The sequence below is a fragment of the Bombina bombina genome, chromosome 4 (genome assembly GCF_027579735.1).
Source record: "Bombina bombina isolate aBomBom1 chromosome 4, aBomBom1.pri, whole genome shotgun sequence".
NCBI lineage: Eukaryota > Metazoa > Chordata > Amphibia > Anura > Bombinatoridae > Bombina > Bombina bombina.
This window is the reverse complement of record NC_069502.1, coordinates 678,296,884-678,313,945: the sequence shown is the minus strand read 5'-3', so window position 1 is coordinate 678,313,945 and position 17,062 is coordinate 678,296,884. Positions and strand designations below refer to the sequence as shown.

General features: G+C 36.5%; 1 protein-coding gene across 1 annotated transcript in view; it reads left to right on the top strand.

The window, feature by feature from the left end:
- The window catches only part of LOC128656712 (interleukin-20 receptor subunit alpha), a 143,248-nt gene extending 126,603 nt beyond the window's left edge, over positions 1 to 16,645 (top strand). The window contains exon 7 of the mRNA XM_053710817.1: positions 8,206 to 16,645. Coding sequence (XP_053566792.1) covers positions 8,206 to 8,985 — 780 coding nt within the window. The 3' untranslated portion in view covers positions 8,986 to 16,645. The remainder of the gene's footprint in view (positions 1 to 8,205) is intronic.
- The last annotated feature ends 417 nt before the right edge of the window (positions 16,646 to 17,062 follow it).

Sequence of the window (17,062 nt, the reverse complement as noted above, 5' to 3'; positions counted from 1 at the left end):
ATCAACCACCTTTTTCAAGAGTAAGTATCAAAATGTTTCAGCGAGCTGTAAGCACACACTTTGCTAGCAGGACATTTATACCATGTGACTCCGCCTACCAACTACCTACTGATTTACACCTGTGTAGGTAGGGCTTTACAAAGTTGCGGGCCATTCCCTGAATTACATTGCGGAATGAACATCAAAATCTTAAATCAATAGTTTAACTAAATATAACAAAACCTTAAAAACTTTTTTTTTTTAAGTTTGATCCGCTGTCTGTTCATCCCGGAATGCTTGTCTTACATTCTTTCATATAACCTAAAGCATGAATGCTCCTCCCCATTAAAGGACCAATCAACAAATTTCAAAGTTATGTATATTTCCACTCCCCTTGTACCATGTGATAGCAATCAGCCAATCACAAATGCATATACATATAGTCTGTGAATTCTTGAACATGCTCAGTAGGATCTGGTGACTCAAAAATTGTAAATATAAAAGACTGCACATTTTTTTTAATGGAAGTAAATTGGAAAGTTGTTTAAAATTACATGCTGTATCTGAATCATGAAAATCTAGGTTTCATCTAGACCGATCATGCAGATCTTGTCAAACGAGTAGTCGGATGTGTATGATTTTTATATCAGGTCCGCTACTTATCACGTGTAATCTGGGAACCAATTACTTTTCCTCCTTTGCCATACCCTCTAATAGTGAAAGCGGTGAATGGGACAAAATCTTTTTGTCAAAGGTCCAATCAAAGCTTAGTGTCCAAGATAGAAAATGTCCCATTATTATAAAATTATTACATATAATCTAAACTAGAAAAAAAATAAAAAAAATGATTACATATTTATTTAATGAAAATCCTTTACTAAAGTGCATAATAATTTTATTTCAAAAACATTAATATTAAATCTATAAAAAGTTAATTGTGTATTTAAAGTGTGTTGTAGCTAATCCTAAATTCTAAAATAGTAACTTAATTGTTGCACCTAAGTGTTATCTCCTTTTCAATAATATATCTGCAGTGCATTACATTTGATATTCAAACAGGTTGTTTAAATAAAAGCAGCTGCTTAGTATCCTTATTTAATCCACTATCACCATAGATGCGCAAATTAAAAATGCATCTTGTCTCCTCCTTTAAGAGTTCCAATTCCATCCCCCCCAGTTACCTGAACCTTTTTTTTTATCCCCATCCAAATAAAACCCTTAGGGTTCTTGTTGTATTCTTTACATTGGTTAAATTGAAAAAGGTACCACATGATCCCATTTATCTTTTTCTATTTTGTTCTTGTGCTCTAATATTCTAGTTTTAAAAAACCTAGACGTTTGGCCCAAATATTGAATAACTACAGGTTAATAAGTATACTACATTTGTAGTTTTACAAGTTATAACATTTTTTATTTCATATTACTTTTGCGTGTTAGTCGGCAAGAAGGTTTTAAAATTATACCTGGAATAATTGCAAGCTTTACATAGAAACCCTTAAAGTTATGGATTTCAATAGCTAATTAAAGGGCCATAATACCCAAATGTTTAAACACTTGAAAGTGATGCAGCATAGCTGTAAAAAGCTGACTAGAAAATATCTCCTGAACATCTCTATGTAAAAAAGAAAGATATTTTACCTCAAAAGTTCCTCAGTAGCCACCTCCCATTGTAAAGGATTTCTAAGCAGCATTTTAGTGTGTCTGTCCTGGGACATCTGAAGGGATGAGCATCGTGCACTCTCATCTTATTTCACCAATCAGGTAAAGGAAGTTTACAATGAAATCTCATGAGAGTCAAGTCAAATCTCATGAGATCACAGTAAAAGTTCATGACCTCAGCACTGCTGATGCTGATTGGCTGCTGTTCATTTCTTCATTTTTTTTAATTTTTTTACCTGCAGCTGGGAGCAGTTGAGTATAACTTTTTACACAGAACTTACTCTGCAGAGCTGAGGAGATTGTGAGGTAAAATATCTTCCTTTTTTACATAGAGATGCTCAGGTGATATTTTCTTGTCAGCTTTTTACAGTTATACTGCATCAGTTTCAAGTGATTTAGCATATAAGTATTATGTCCCTTTAAGGTTTCATACCTCTAATTATAGAAGGGGCTACCATGTTTTTAAGATTCCTCGCCTTCCTATATATAATCCTTGCTCTGTCTGGAATGACATGTCTTAATACTTTATCATTTTTCAAGATGTACCAATGTCTCCTGATGATACCATTTACTTTCTTGAAATCCTTATTAAAGTTAGTAACAAAGGATGTAAAATGATGTATATATTTGTTAGTATTCTCATTCTTTTTAACTTGAAATTTTAGCAAGGCAAAGTTTAGCTTGAGAGCTATACACTAGACACTATACTGTCTAGTGTATAGCTGTGAGATTTCATCAGACCCTTGGAAAGATAAGCTTCATCGGAACACTTTGGCATGGTATGGAATCCTAAGCCAAAGGCTGTTAGTGCTACTGGTTCTTCTGGGGACACTTTTCTATGTAAGTCCCTGGTGAAGATAGGCGGCCTTTGCACAGTTATCAGTGGATTCAAGGATGAAGGTGTGCTAAGTTTAGTGCGTTGGCTCCCTCAGGTGGATATTATTGCAGGTCCTATTATTGATAGCATTGTGGACTGCACTATTTGTAATTTTAACACTGTAAATTGCCCTGTGGCAAATTTTGTGCCAAGGGTCACTCAGGAGGTCTTTTCTTGGTTACTATGTAAGGCTAAAAGTTGATAACCTTGTATGATTTCTGGAACAAGACATGCATAAGATGTGCAGCAGTCTGGAAATAACAATGGTTAGATGAATTCAGAGTAGGCAAGTATTAGTAGCTAAGTTGTAGAGGCAGCAGAGTAAACATGAAACTTGCAAAGGTCAGAAGCCGGAGGGAGCAACAGAATAAGAATGTCAAAGTTTATGGTGCATGCAAGAGAATAGAAATTTAAACAAAGCCAGGAACCAGTACTCAGGTAGGCAGTGACAAGTAACAAATCCAGGGCTGAAGCATGTAATCAAGGCCAGGGTCAAACCAGTTAGGGCAAAGTAGGAATAGGAACATCAGATATAAAAACATAAGCAAGCATATACTTTACAAATAGTGCAGCTCAGAGTGTTATCAAAAACGGGAGCTGCAGTACTAAGCAGCAGAGGGATCCCCTGGGTTAAACTTAGCACACCTTTATCCTTGAACCCACTGCTTACTTTGTTAACTTAACAAATAGTGCAGTCCACAAAAGCATGCCAAGAAGCACCAGCAGCGCTAACAGCCTTCAGCTTAGCAGTGTGCCTAACAATGCATACAGGTAAGGGTCCCATACAATGGCAGCTTCATGGAAACACAAAGAGGAAACATATTGAGAAGTAGGCTAGAATTGTTAGCATCAAGGCTAATCATAAACACAAGCATAGGGAGAACAAAAGAGAAAAGCTCACATGCAAAGATTAGCTTAAATAACCTAAGAGAGAAATAAGATGAGGGAACACAACTCAGAGAATCTTGGGGGCACTTAGAAAGGTAAATATAGGAGGAACACAGGAACAGGTTTGCTTGATTGATACACAGCTTTCTGTTCAGATGAAATGTTCTAAAATGATCCTCCAGCACTGCAAGATTCCTCACAAGAGTATAAAAAGGTAGATTTTGCTATACTTATCTTAGAAAGGAGAGACAAGCCCAATACAATATAAAATTGCATGACATGAAAGTTGTATTACGTTGACACTTTGGCATCTATTTATCAAGCTGTCAATTTACCTGCATTCGACGGCACCAATACGCTTGCCTAAGATCGCCTAACATCGCTGCCGCTGACCTCAATACGCTATCCAAAATTACCAAAAAAGCTGTCAAAAAGCCGCGCACCAAGTACGGAGCGATGAGCAGCGGACTAACAGTCATCAATCTCGCTGCTCTTAGGCTTTTTCCCAGCTTTATTGGTAAACTGCCACTAAATACCCACACTATACTATACTATTTACCCCCTATACCACCGCTCCCGGAGCGCACCGCAACTCTAATAAATGTATTAACCCCTAAACTGCCGCACACGGACCCCGCCGCAACTAAATAAAGTGTTTAACCCCTAAACCACCACTCCCGGAGCCCACCGCCACCTACATTATGTTTATTAACCCCTAATCTGCCCCCCTACACCACCGCCACCTACATTATATTTATTAACCCCTAATCTGGCCCCCCACACTGCCGCCAACTACATTATATTTATTAACCCCTAATCTGCCCCCCTACACCACCGCCACCACCTACATTATATTTATTAACCCCTAATCTGCCCCCACACTGCCGTCACCTACATTATATTTATTAACCCCTAATCTGCCCCCCCTACACCGCCGCCACAACCTACATTATATTTATTAACCCCTAATCTGCCCCCCTACATTATATTTATTAACCCCTAATCTGCCCCCCCTACACTGCCGCCACCACCTACATTATATTTATTAACCCCTAATCTACCCCCCTACACCGCCGCCACCTACATTATATTTATTACCCCCCACATCTGCCCCCCCCACCGCCCCCACTATATTAAATTTATTAACCCCTAAACCTAAGTCTAACCCTAACACCCCCTAACTTAAATATAATTTAAATAAATCTAAATAAATATTCCTAGCATTAAATAAATTATTCCTATTTAATACTAAATACTTACCTATAAAATAAACCCTAAGATAGCTACAATATAACTAATAGTTACATTGTAGCTAGCTTAGGATTTATTTTTATTTTACAGGCAAGTTTGTATTTATTTTAACTAGGTAGAATAGTTACTAAATAGTTATTAACTATTTTAATAACTACCTAGCTAAAATAAATACAAATTGACCTGTAAAATAAAACCTAAGTTACAATTACACCTAATACTACACTATAATTAAATTAATTCCCTAAATTAACTACAATTAAATAAAATTATCTAAAGTACAAAAAAACCCACACTAAATTACAGAAAATAATTACAAAATTACAAGATTTTTAAACTAATTAACCTAATCTAATCCCCCTAACAAAATTAAAAAAGCCCCCCCAAAATACAAAAAAAGCCCTACCCTACACTAAATTACAAATAGCCCTTAAAAGGGCCTTTTTCAGGGCATTGCCCCAAAGTAATCAGCTCTTTTACCTGTAAAAAAAAAGTACAAATCCCCCCCAACATTAAAACCCACACAACCAACCCTACTCTAAACCCACCCAATACCCCCTTAAAAAAACCTACCACTAACCCCTTTAAGATCACCTTACAGGGAGACGTCTTCACCCAACCGGGCCAAAGTGGTCCTCCAGACGGGCAGAAGTCTTCATCCAAGCCGGGCAGAAGAGGTCCGCCAGACGGGCAGAAGTCTTCATCCAGACGGCATCTTCTATCTTCATCCACCTGGCTCGGAGCGGCTCCATCTTCAAGACATCCGACGCGGAGCATCCTCTTCATCCGGAGTCTTCTTGAACAATGACGGGTCCTTTAAGTGACGTCATCCAAGATGGCGTCCCTTCAATTCTGATTGGCTGATTGAATTCTATCAGCCAATCGGAATTGAAGTAGGTAAAATCCTAGTGGTTGATGCAATCAGCCAATAGGATTGAGCTTGCATTCTATTGGCTGATTGGAACAGCCAATAGAATGCAAGCTCAATCCTGTTGGCTGATTGGATCAGCCAATAGGATTGAACTTCAATCCTATTGGCTGATTGCATCAACCAATAGGATTTTTCCTACCTTAATTCCGATTGGCTGACCACATCTTGGATGACGTTACTTAAAGGACTCGTCATTGTTCAAGAAGACTCCGGATGAAGAGGATGCTCCGCGTCGGATGTCTTGAAGATGGAGCCGCTCCGCGCCGGATGATGGATGAAGATAGAAGATGCTGTCTGGATGAAGACTTTTGCCCATCTGGAGGATCTCTTCTGCCCGGCTTGGATGAAGACTTCTGCCAGTCTGGAGGACCACTTCGCCCAGCTTTGTTGAGGACTTCGGCCCGGTTGGGTGAAGACTTCTCCCGGTAAGGTGATCTTCAAGGGGTTAGTGTTAGGTTTTTTTAAGGGGGTAATGGGTGGGTTTTAGAGTAGGGTTGGTTGTGTGGGTGGTGGGTTTTAATGTTGGGGGGGATTTTTACTTTTTTTTACAGGTAAAAGAGCTGATTACTTTGGGGCAATACCCCGCAAAAGGCCCTTTTAAGGGCTATTTGAAATTTAGTGTAGGGTAGGGCTTTTTTTTTATTTTGAGAGCCTTTTTTTATTTTGTTAGGGGGATTAGATTAGGTGTAATTAGTTTAAAAATCGTGTAATTTGTTTATTTTCTGTAATTTAGTGTTTGTTTGTTTTTTTGTACTTTAGATAATTTTATTTAATTTTATTTAATTGTAGTTAATTTAGGGAATTAATTTAATTATAATGTAGTGTTAGTTGTAATTGTAACAAGGTTAGGTTTTATTTTACAGGTATATTTGTATTTATTTTAGCTAGGTAGTTATCAAATAGTTAATAACTATTTAATAACTATTCTACCTAGTTAAAATACATACAAACTTACCTGTAAAATAAAAATAAATCCTAAGCTAGCTACAATGTAACTATCAGTAATATTGTAGCTATCTTAGGGTTTATTTTATAGGTAAGTATTTCATTTTAAATAGGAATAATTTATTTCATGCTAGGAATATTTATTTAGATTTATTTAAATTATATTTAAGTTAGGGGATGTTAGGGTTAGACTTAGGTTTAGGGGTTAATAAATTTAATATAGTGGCGGCAGTGTAGGGGGCAGATTAGGGGTTAATAAATTTAATATAGTGGCGGAGGTGTAGGGGGACAGATTAGGGTTTAATAAGTATAATGTAGGGGGCGGCAGATTAGGGGTTAATATAATGTAGGTGGCGGTGGGCTCCGGGAGCGGCGGTTTAGGGGTTAAACACTTTAGTTGCGGTGGGCTCCGGGAGCGGCGGTTTAGGGGTTAATAAGTATAATGTAGGTTGCTGCGGTGTGGGGGGTGGGCAGGTTAGGGGTGTTTAGACTCGGGGTACATGTTAGGGTGTTAGGTGTAAACATTACCATAGGAATCAATGGGATATCGGGCAGCAGCGAACATAAGCTTTCGCTGCTTTCAGACTCCCATTGATTCCTATGGCTTCCGCGACCTCTAGGGCGGCCGATTGAAAACCAGGTACGCTGGACCGGAATAGTGCTGAGCGTACCTGGTAGACATTTGCCGAATTTTCAGTCGGAACATCTGTAATGACGTAAGCATCGATCTGTGTCGGACTGAGTCCGGCAGATCATATGTTACATCACAAAATTCTACTTTTGCCAGTCTGTAGGGTTTGATAACTAAGGGGAATCGGGCTCGCCACAAATACGCTGCAGAATTCCAGCGTATTTGCGTTTGCTGGCTTGATAAATAGATGCCTTTGTGCGTTGTATTTTATATTACTTTAGACTTTTATTATGTTTTATTATATGCAAGCTTTGCACTTTCTATTTTGTATTTTAATGCATTTAGGTAATCGTAAATACACTGCTGTATACATGGTTATTTTACAAATTCTTATAATGCTTTGACAGTTTCTGTGTAACTTTAACAAATTAGGATGATACTTTGTATAGTTATGTATATCATTTACAAATTACATTGCACTTTGTAGTTGTTCTAAGTAAAATAAAACTGAAAGCATTTTGCACCTTCAGTCACAAAATTCATAATACACTTCTTTAACTGTCAGAAATGTAATGTAGAGTAAACTATAGAAGCAAATTAAAGTTAAATTGTAGTGGTCCACAATTGTTATCTTAAGTTGTTCAGAAGCACAATTAAAGATGATATTGAAGAGAGACCATAGACAGGAGTAATGGGAACTTAAGAAGAGACATGAATAAAAAAACACATGTGGATAACAGATTGACAAGATTGAGAGAGAGAGAGAGAGTAGTCAGGGGAACATAGAGCTAGAAATGAGGGAAGTTTGACTAACAAAACAATGGGCAGCTGTGAAAATACAGAAAGGCAATAGCTTGGGGATCATAGTGAAAAATAATGAGGAAATCATACAGAGAAACAGGAATTAGAAAACTACATGAAAAAAAAACAGAAGAAAATAAATACAAAGAGAGATACCTATAGATAATTGCTTCTTTATTTTGATCATTTATGTGCAATATTCACATCAGCTTTTTTTTTGTTTTTTGTACTCCTTTATTTTAGAATCTACCTGCCGGAACAAACAATGTTATTTTTAATGTTGATTCAGACAATGTCAAGTTTTACTTAATTAATGCTGACCAGGATTTCTGTAAGTTAAAAATGCAAGAAACATGTCTGTCCTGTGAAAATAGAGAACTTAAAAGTGAACCACAAAAGACTAACGAAGACATCATGGAGAATGAAAGTGACATTATGGAGAAAGATCTGGGTTATGCAACTCTTAAGCAAAATGTATCCTTTATTAAGCCCAGCATTACACCATATGACATGCCGCATTATTTTCCAAAACAACCGCCCTCAAGTGAGCCTGCAGAAGTTTTAGAATTAGTTAATACTGAGGACAGCAAATATGGAAAAATGAAGGAAAACTCTGCCATTTGTTCTGTACACAAGGATAATATATTAGGTGTAACGGAAAATGCCTATAAAGCCCACACAAATTCTGTGACATATGTTCCTAAGGCTTTTGATGAATCCATAAATCAGTGCAATGGCAAAGTAGAAGAAATACCTGTAAACTATATTTCAAACAATTTGCCTCAAGAACTGAATGTCACAAATTTTTACAATGACAACTTTGCAGTTGATTGGAGCCCTACTTCCTTTCAGCTAAATGTATTAAAGTTATGCAAAGAAAATACTTTGGAAGATTCTATCAATGAGGAGGAGGGACTCTTGTCAAAACTTTATGTACCTGTCAAACCTGAGGATTGCGCTGAGGAAGATGAAATCATACAATTCAGCGAACGCTGGGGGCTGAAGATACAAATGCCAGAATAGATACAATACTGTACTGCATGTTCAAATATGAAAGTTTAACCATGATAATCTTCCATATAAATTTTTAAAGGGACAGTCTACCATAGAATTGATATTGTTTTAAAAGATAGATAATTCCTTTATTACCCATTCCCCAGTTTTGCATAACCAAGACAGTTATATTAATACACTTTTTACCTCTGTGATTACCTTGTATCTAGGAACCTTCTTTCAGCCCCCTGATCACATGACTGTGACTGTTTATTATCTATTGTCTTAAATTTAGGATTGTATTGTGCTAGATCTTAAATAACCCCCTGTGCCTGAACACAGTGTTATCTATATGGCCCACATGTACTTTCTGTCTCTTTGTGTTGAAAAGAGATTTAAAAAGCCTGTGATAAGAGGCAGCCCTCAAAGGCTTAGAAATTAGCATATGAGCCTACCTATGTTTAGTTTAAACTAAGAATACCAAGAGAAAAAAGCAAATTTGATGATAAAAGTAAATTGGAAAGTTAATTAAAATTAAAAGTCCTATCTGTATAATGAAAGTTTAATTTATACTAGACTGCCTCTTTAAGGTCAGATAACAAGTGGCGGGCAGTTTTTTACCGGCTTGCGCACTAACTGCACTCAAGTTAAAATATTATTGTGGATGGATTTGCATGCATATTACAAGCTGAAAGTAAAAAGTTAGTGGGGTAACTTCAGGACTTTGGATATTGTGACTGTGCTAACTCCTCCCAAAAAAGAAACTATTACTTATTGCTTTAGCACTAATCCAACACTGCTCTAGATCAACTGCACTAAAGCTAAAGGTGCATTAGAAATATTTTACAACACATAGAAATGTTCTTTTTATTTTAAAATAGTTATGTATATCTATCTATATATACTTTTTATTTTGTAAAATACACAGTATATCTATACCTATATACAGTATCTATATTAATAAAAATGCTATTGCATGTTTAAAGGTATTTAACTGAGAAGGACTCAAAAGCGTATATATATGTCTATATATGGATACATATGTCTAAATGTGTGTACATGTGTTTGTATACATGTCTACCTATGTATACATGTGTGTATATGTAGGTATGCACATACATATTTGCAAATATAAACACTACACATGTATACACATATATGTATACATACATAAATACATATATTTAAACACACACACATATTTAGACACACACACACATAAACATACACATTGGAGCCCTTTCTAATTAAACACTTTGCCATTTACCATATCTATTTTTAAACCTTTTAAAACATATTTATCACTATTAAAATATATATTTTATATTAAAAAGTGTATAGGTGTGTAATACTTTATTTTAATGTGCTTTTGATGTGTTTTGTGCAACTTTTTTTTAACCCTTACACTTCAGGTCTCAAGTCACGCTAAATATTCTAGCACAGTTTCGGCTTTTGCTCGATCACAAACTTTAATTTTCAACTTGTAATACCAGTGCTATTTAGCACAGTCGCAATTTCTATTGAAAGTATAGGTTGTGCTTACCCTTCTCTGGTAAATGACATTTACCATGGACATGTAATATCATGTCCATGGTAATATAATAAGTTGCACTCTAAAGTTAGAGCGATCCAGCAATACGTATAGTGCCAAATACTAAACATCATTTGAGATGATTGTTTAACTCCTTTTTTTATGTACAGACTGTCAATTGCTTCTGTCTAAATGTAAGGTAAGTTAAGAGTACATCTTCTCCAGTAAAATTCTTATATTCTCTACCACACCCATATATTAGATTTGAAACGGAGAGTGCTAAATTTTTTACTTTGACCAGAAAGTTTAAATCACGTAAGGTTTATAGTAAATATATGTTTGTAACTCACATGTAAAAAACTCTCTGTGTGTGTGTGTGTGTGTTTGAACTGCTTAATTATTTTATTTACTTTATTGCTTAAAAATATAGAGGATAAACAGTGTTCTCCCCAGGACCTATGTAATGGGCACACCACCCGCCTGATTTTACTGACCACATGGCTAAAATTCAAGGCAGTTTTAAGTTAAAATTAGCTAATATTAATTGTTTCACTGTTTGTTAGCCAAATTATCATTATAGCGACAGGAAACAACAAAAGCCAAATTATCATTATAGCGACAGGAAACAACAAAAGCCAAATTATCATTATAGCGACAGGAAACAACAAAAGCCAAATTATCATTATAGCGACAGGAAACAACAAAAGCCAAATTATCATTATAGCGACAGGAAACAACAAAAGCCAAATTATCATTATAGCGACAGGAAACAACAAAAGCCAAATTATCATTATAGCGACAGGAAACGCCAACATTTTCTTTTGTTATTCGGATAGCACATACAATTTGAATCAACATTACAATTTGCTTCTACTATCAAATTTGGTTCAATCTCTTGTTATCCTTTATTGAAGGAATAATGAAATCTAGCTGAACACATCTATTTAGCCAATCACAGGAGACAAATGTGTGCAGGCATCTATCAGCAGCCAGCTCCCACTAGTGTAGGATATGTGCGTATTCTTTTTCAACAAGAGATACTAAAAGAGCAAATCACATTTGAAAATATAAGTGAATATAAAATTGTATTAAAATTGCATGCTCGGTTTTTCTATCCCTTTAAATCAATTCTTGTTAAATTATGCAATTACTTTGTGCTTCAGACACATAAAGTAACATCTATAAATATCAGAAAATGTTATTATATTGTAATTAATAACACACACACCCCCCCACATGCATACCCCCCGAGATGGCAACATTTTCTGTGCAGAACACTGATAAAGCTATTTTTAAATGGAAGTCTAGTTTGATGCAGCTAAGCAGCAGTTGATCTGTTTAAAGCATAGTATTTGTGTTTTTATAAAGAGGGATCTGTGTTTTTCTGTTTTTATAAAGAGTGCATGTGTAGAGTTACAGTTTTGGATCTGAAATAAACTAACAGTGTGGCCTTGGAGATACAGCCTTTAATAGGTTATATCATCTGGTACGTCCTTTATATTAATAAATACAACACTAGCATCTGGGGGTTGAATTAACATGCTGAAGTGAAACACAAGGTGTTTTTTAAATAATTTCTATATATTATAGTTTAAAAGACTGAAATTGGTACATTTCATTTAAATAGACAGTCAACTCAAAATGTTGTATTTCTTAAAAAGATAGATAATTCCTTTATTACCTATTCCCCAGTTTTGCACAGAAAACATGGTTATATTAATATACTTTTTACCTCTTAGATACCTTGGGCGAGATTACATATGCGGCACAAGCTTCAATGTAACTGTTGAAACCCGCGTCACCCGTAATTTCCCCTTGCACATCGGGGAATCGCATAAACCCCGCCGTAACTCAAAAAAGCGATGTCCAGAAATGAGAGTAAATACACATTTCTGGAGTCGCCAGTGACTTACCGCAGTTTAGAAACTGCTGGCGCATAAAAAAAAAAAAGTTTAATATCCCGTAAACGTCTAACACACCTCCCAAAAATAAACTTGGCACGTCAAAAGCCCTGTATCCGCAATCCCCCCACATAACAACTAATAATAAAAGTATTAACCCTTAACCGCCAAACTCCCACAACGCAATATACCTAATTAAACTATTAACCTCTAATCCGCCATTCACCCACATTGCAATCTACCTAATAAAAGTATTAACCCCTAAATCTGCCAACCCCAACATCGCAAACTTCCTAATAAATCTATTAACCCCTAATCCACCATCCCCCCACAACGCAAATAACTAATTTAATTACTAAGACCCCTAACCTAACACCCCCTAAATCAACCACTATTACATCAATTTAAATACAAATTTACAATTAAAATAAAAAAATTTAAGATTACTTTAAAAATAAAAAACTAAGATTAAATTAATCTAAAATTGCATAATATAAAAAAAGTCTAACATTACAGAAAAAAATAAAACAAATTATCAAAAATAAAAAAATTAAACCTAATCCCTTAGAAAAAAAATCAAAAATAAAAACACCCCCTAATTTAAATTTAACTACCAATTGCCCTTAAAAGGGCCTTTTGTAGGGCATTTCCCTAAATTAAACAACTCTTTTACATTTAAAATATACTAAGTCACCCCTAACAGTAAAACCCCCACCCACCAAACCCCCAAAATAAAATAACCTAACACTAAAAAAAACTAAACTACCCATTGCCCCTAAAGGGGCATTTGTATGGGCATTGCCCTTCAAAGGGCATTCAGCTCTTTTACAGCCCAAAAGAACTCTAATCTAAAAATCAAAGCCACCCCAAAAAATAAAAAAAAATCCTAAATCTAACTAGTAACCACCAAATAGGTTCTCACCGTTCCTGAAGTCCGGTGGAGAAGGTCCTCTTCCAGGCGGTGAAGTCTTCTTGGAGGCTGCAATAACTTCTTCCAGTGAGGGGACCTCTTCTAGCTTCATCCAGAACAAAGACGCGGAGCAGAGGTGACCGCGGAGCCATCCAGCGTGGAGATACTCTTCGTACGATCACCGCCGCACACTGAAGATTGAATTCAAGGTACCCATTCAAATCAGCCAATGGGATGAGAGCTACTGAAATCCTATTGGCTGATTTGAACAGGGGGTTGGCGGTTTAGGAGTTAATAGCTTAATTAGGTTTATAACGATGTGGGGGGTTGCCGGTTTAGGGATTAATAGATTTATTAGGTTTATTGCGTTGTGGGGGTTTGGTGGATTAGTGGTTAATAGATTTAATAGGTTTATTGCATTGTAGGGGTTTGGCGGATTAGGGGTTAATATGTTCGTTAGATACTTTGCAATGTGGGAGGTGATGGATTAGGTGTTAATAGGTAGATTGCGATGTGGGTGATGGCGGATTAGGGGTTAATATGTTTATTAGCTATATTGCAATGTGGGGGTTGGCAGATTAGGGGTTAATATACTTTATTAGTTATTGAGGATGGGGATGGTGGTTGACAGGTAGGTAGATACTGCGCATGCGTTAGGTGTTAGAACTCCCAGGGAGTTACGATACTTATATATTCAGCGCAAGGCTTGCTGCGCCTGCCTATGGGTGGCGAGGTGAAAATGAAGTAAAATTTCTCCAAGTCCTTGTGCTGAATATGTGATACCGACATGCAACGCGGTTCTATGTTAGTTTATGGGAGTAAAATTAGCGGGCGACAGGTGAAATATACTCGCCATATATGTGATTGCAATACCGGACTAAAATACAGCGTTACCGGCTTATGTGATTGTGCCCCTTGTATCTAAGAATTTTCTGACAGCCCACTGATCACATGACTTTTTATTTATAATCTATTGACTTGTATTCAAGCCAATTAGTGCTGTGTTGTGCACAACCCACGGGCGTGAGTACAATGATATCAATATGGCTCACATGAACTAGCAGTCTCCTGTTGTGAAAAACAAATAAAACAGCATGTGATAAGAGACTGTCTGTAGTGGCTTAGAAACAGGCAGAAATATAGAGGTTTAAAAGGTTATAAAGTACAGGCATACTTCGTTGTATTGCGCTTCGCTTTATTGCGCTTTGCAGATATTGCTCTTTTTACAGATTAAAGGTTTGTGGCAACGCTGTATCGAGCAAGTCTATTGCTCCATTTTTCCAACATATATAAACAGAAATACACACACAGCACCATCAAAAAGTGTATGACTCATTAAAGGCTCAGATGATGGTTAGCATTTTTTTAGCAATAAAGTATTTTTAAATTACGGTATGTACATTGTTTTTATTTAGACATAATGCTATTGCACATATAATAGACTACAGTTTAGTGTAAATATAACTTTTATATGCACTGGGAAACAAAGAAAATAGTGTGACTGCACTCTATTGCTATATTCCATTTATTGCTGTGGTCTGGAACCAAACCTGCAATATCTCAGAGGTACACCTGTATATTAATATAACAATGTTGGTTGTGCAAATTTGAGGGATGGGTAGTAAAGGTGTTATCTATCTTTTTAAACAATAAGATTTTTGTGTTGACTGTCACTTTAATTAATCACTTATATGTCCCTTTAACCTTGGTGGCACTTGTGAAAAAAATAATTGTGGCCTTGGTACATTTATTTGTCTAAAATATTCTTCAAGATGTTATCTGAGGAAGTCTATTCTCCTGCTTGTGTATATAAGATCTACAAATGTGATAAGTGTTAGTTACTTACCATCTTTTGAGCAGACCCTGTGATTATGTATTGTCTGTCTGGATCAGATGTGGTTTCTGCACGCTTGAAGATAAATGTAATTGCTTGTGTGGTATCTCGAAATGTATATTTGTTTTTTGTTTTTAAATGACATGCTCTTATTTGTTACAGCACATAATTTTATGACTAGTGACCCTGCACCTCTTTGTTTTTAACCACCACAAAGGGGTTAAACACATAGTATAAGTACAGCTAGGGACCCACAGAGCACAACTCAGCTGTGTGACTACTGCTGCTGATTGGATCAGCATACGTTTCTACTTGGGACAAGCAGTGCTCGTTGGGTCCGGAGTGCTATTTCTACTATGTGTTTAACCCCTTTACAGAATATATACATACAAGTTAAATGTTTTATAAACTATAATTTTGTTTACATCATTTGCAAACTTCACCTACTTCAGAGCATTCCTGTGATACATCCCTTAAAAAGCCTAGTAAGTAAGAATGCTTACTTCTTCTTTTTCTGTCGCCACTTAGGCTCAGTTTTTAATGAGCTCCCCACTGATCTAAACAATTGCTGGTTAATCATGTTGAAGGGCCATGTACAGGGGCGGAACTACAGGGGTTGCAGAGTACGCAACTGCGACTGGGCCCCTGAGGGTGGGGGCCCAGCTTAAAATAAAAAATAAAAAAAATATTTTCCAATAAAAAACGTTGACCTGTCACTTCCTGCACTGATATAATGTGAGTGTGACATAATGCTTCACTAGTGTCTCTGACTACAGGGGTTAGTGTTTCTGTTTTACCCATTGGTGTTTATGTGTGTGTGTGTGTGTGTGTATGTGTGTGTATTTATGCATGTGTGTGTATGTTTGTGGAGCCAGCAAATTTCAGACCTGGTTACTACAGCATGGGGGGGGGGGCGAGGGGTAAACAGTACCACTATATACAGTACGGGGGGCTGGACCATGTCACAGACTACTGTGGTCACTTTATAAAGTACTGGGGCGGGTAGGGTCAGCCCAGCCATCTCATCGGCAGATTACAGACTGTGTCACTAACTCACTATATACAGTACTGGTGGGTTAAACAGTGTCACTATATACAATAATAGGGGGTCAGACCATCTCACAGACTGTGGGCACAGAGTACCTCCTTGTGCAGACATGTAATCTGATTCAGATTTTTCTTCTGTGTTAAATGTAAAAAAAAAAAAAAAAAAGATATGTATCAAATTCACCTTTTTTTGGGGGGGTGGGGGGGGGCCTTCTTAGATTCTTGCACCTGGCGCCTCTGGCCATGTAAACTGTAATATACTTAAAGGGGCATTAAACACTTTGAGGTGGTAATATAAAATGATAAATCAAATATATTAAAAAAAACTCTTCAATATATTTGTATTATTTATTTTGTCTTCTTTTCCTGTAATTCCATTCTGAAGTTGTGAGCTTTCCAGTTCCTGGAATGGAAGTGCAGAACACTGTTATATTCCACACAAAAAAAAATTAAACAAATTTACATTCTCTTGGTATTTTTTGTGGAAAAATGCTGTAATAAACTACTGGGAGCTAGGTAAACACAGGGTGAGCCAATTAAAATAGGCATTATATGTGCAGCCACTAATCTGCAGCTAGCTGCCGTTAGTGCATTGATGCTCCTGAGCCTACCTAGATATGCTTTTGTTCAACAAAGGTTGCTAGGAGAACAAAGAAAATAGAAGTTGTATACATTTGTATACTCTATATGAATCATTAATTAAACATTTTAGGTTTCATCACCCTTTAATAATCAATGGCTGTTTAGTTAGGGAACATGATTGTGTCAAGTATCCCTTGCCTTCTGTTGTGTGAATTTCCCAGTGTGTGAGTCAGAACGAAAACTAAACACACCAGTGTGTGTTTCCTTAAATATGTGAAATGTACAGGACTCTTGAAGGCATT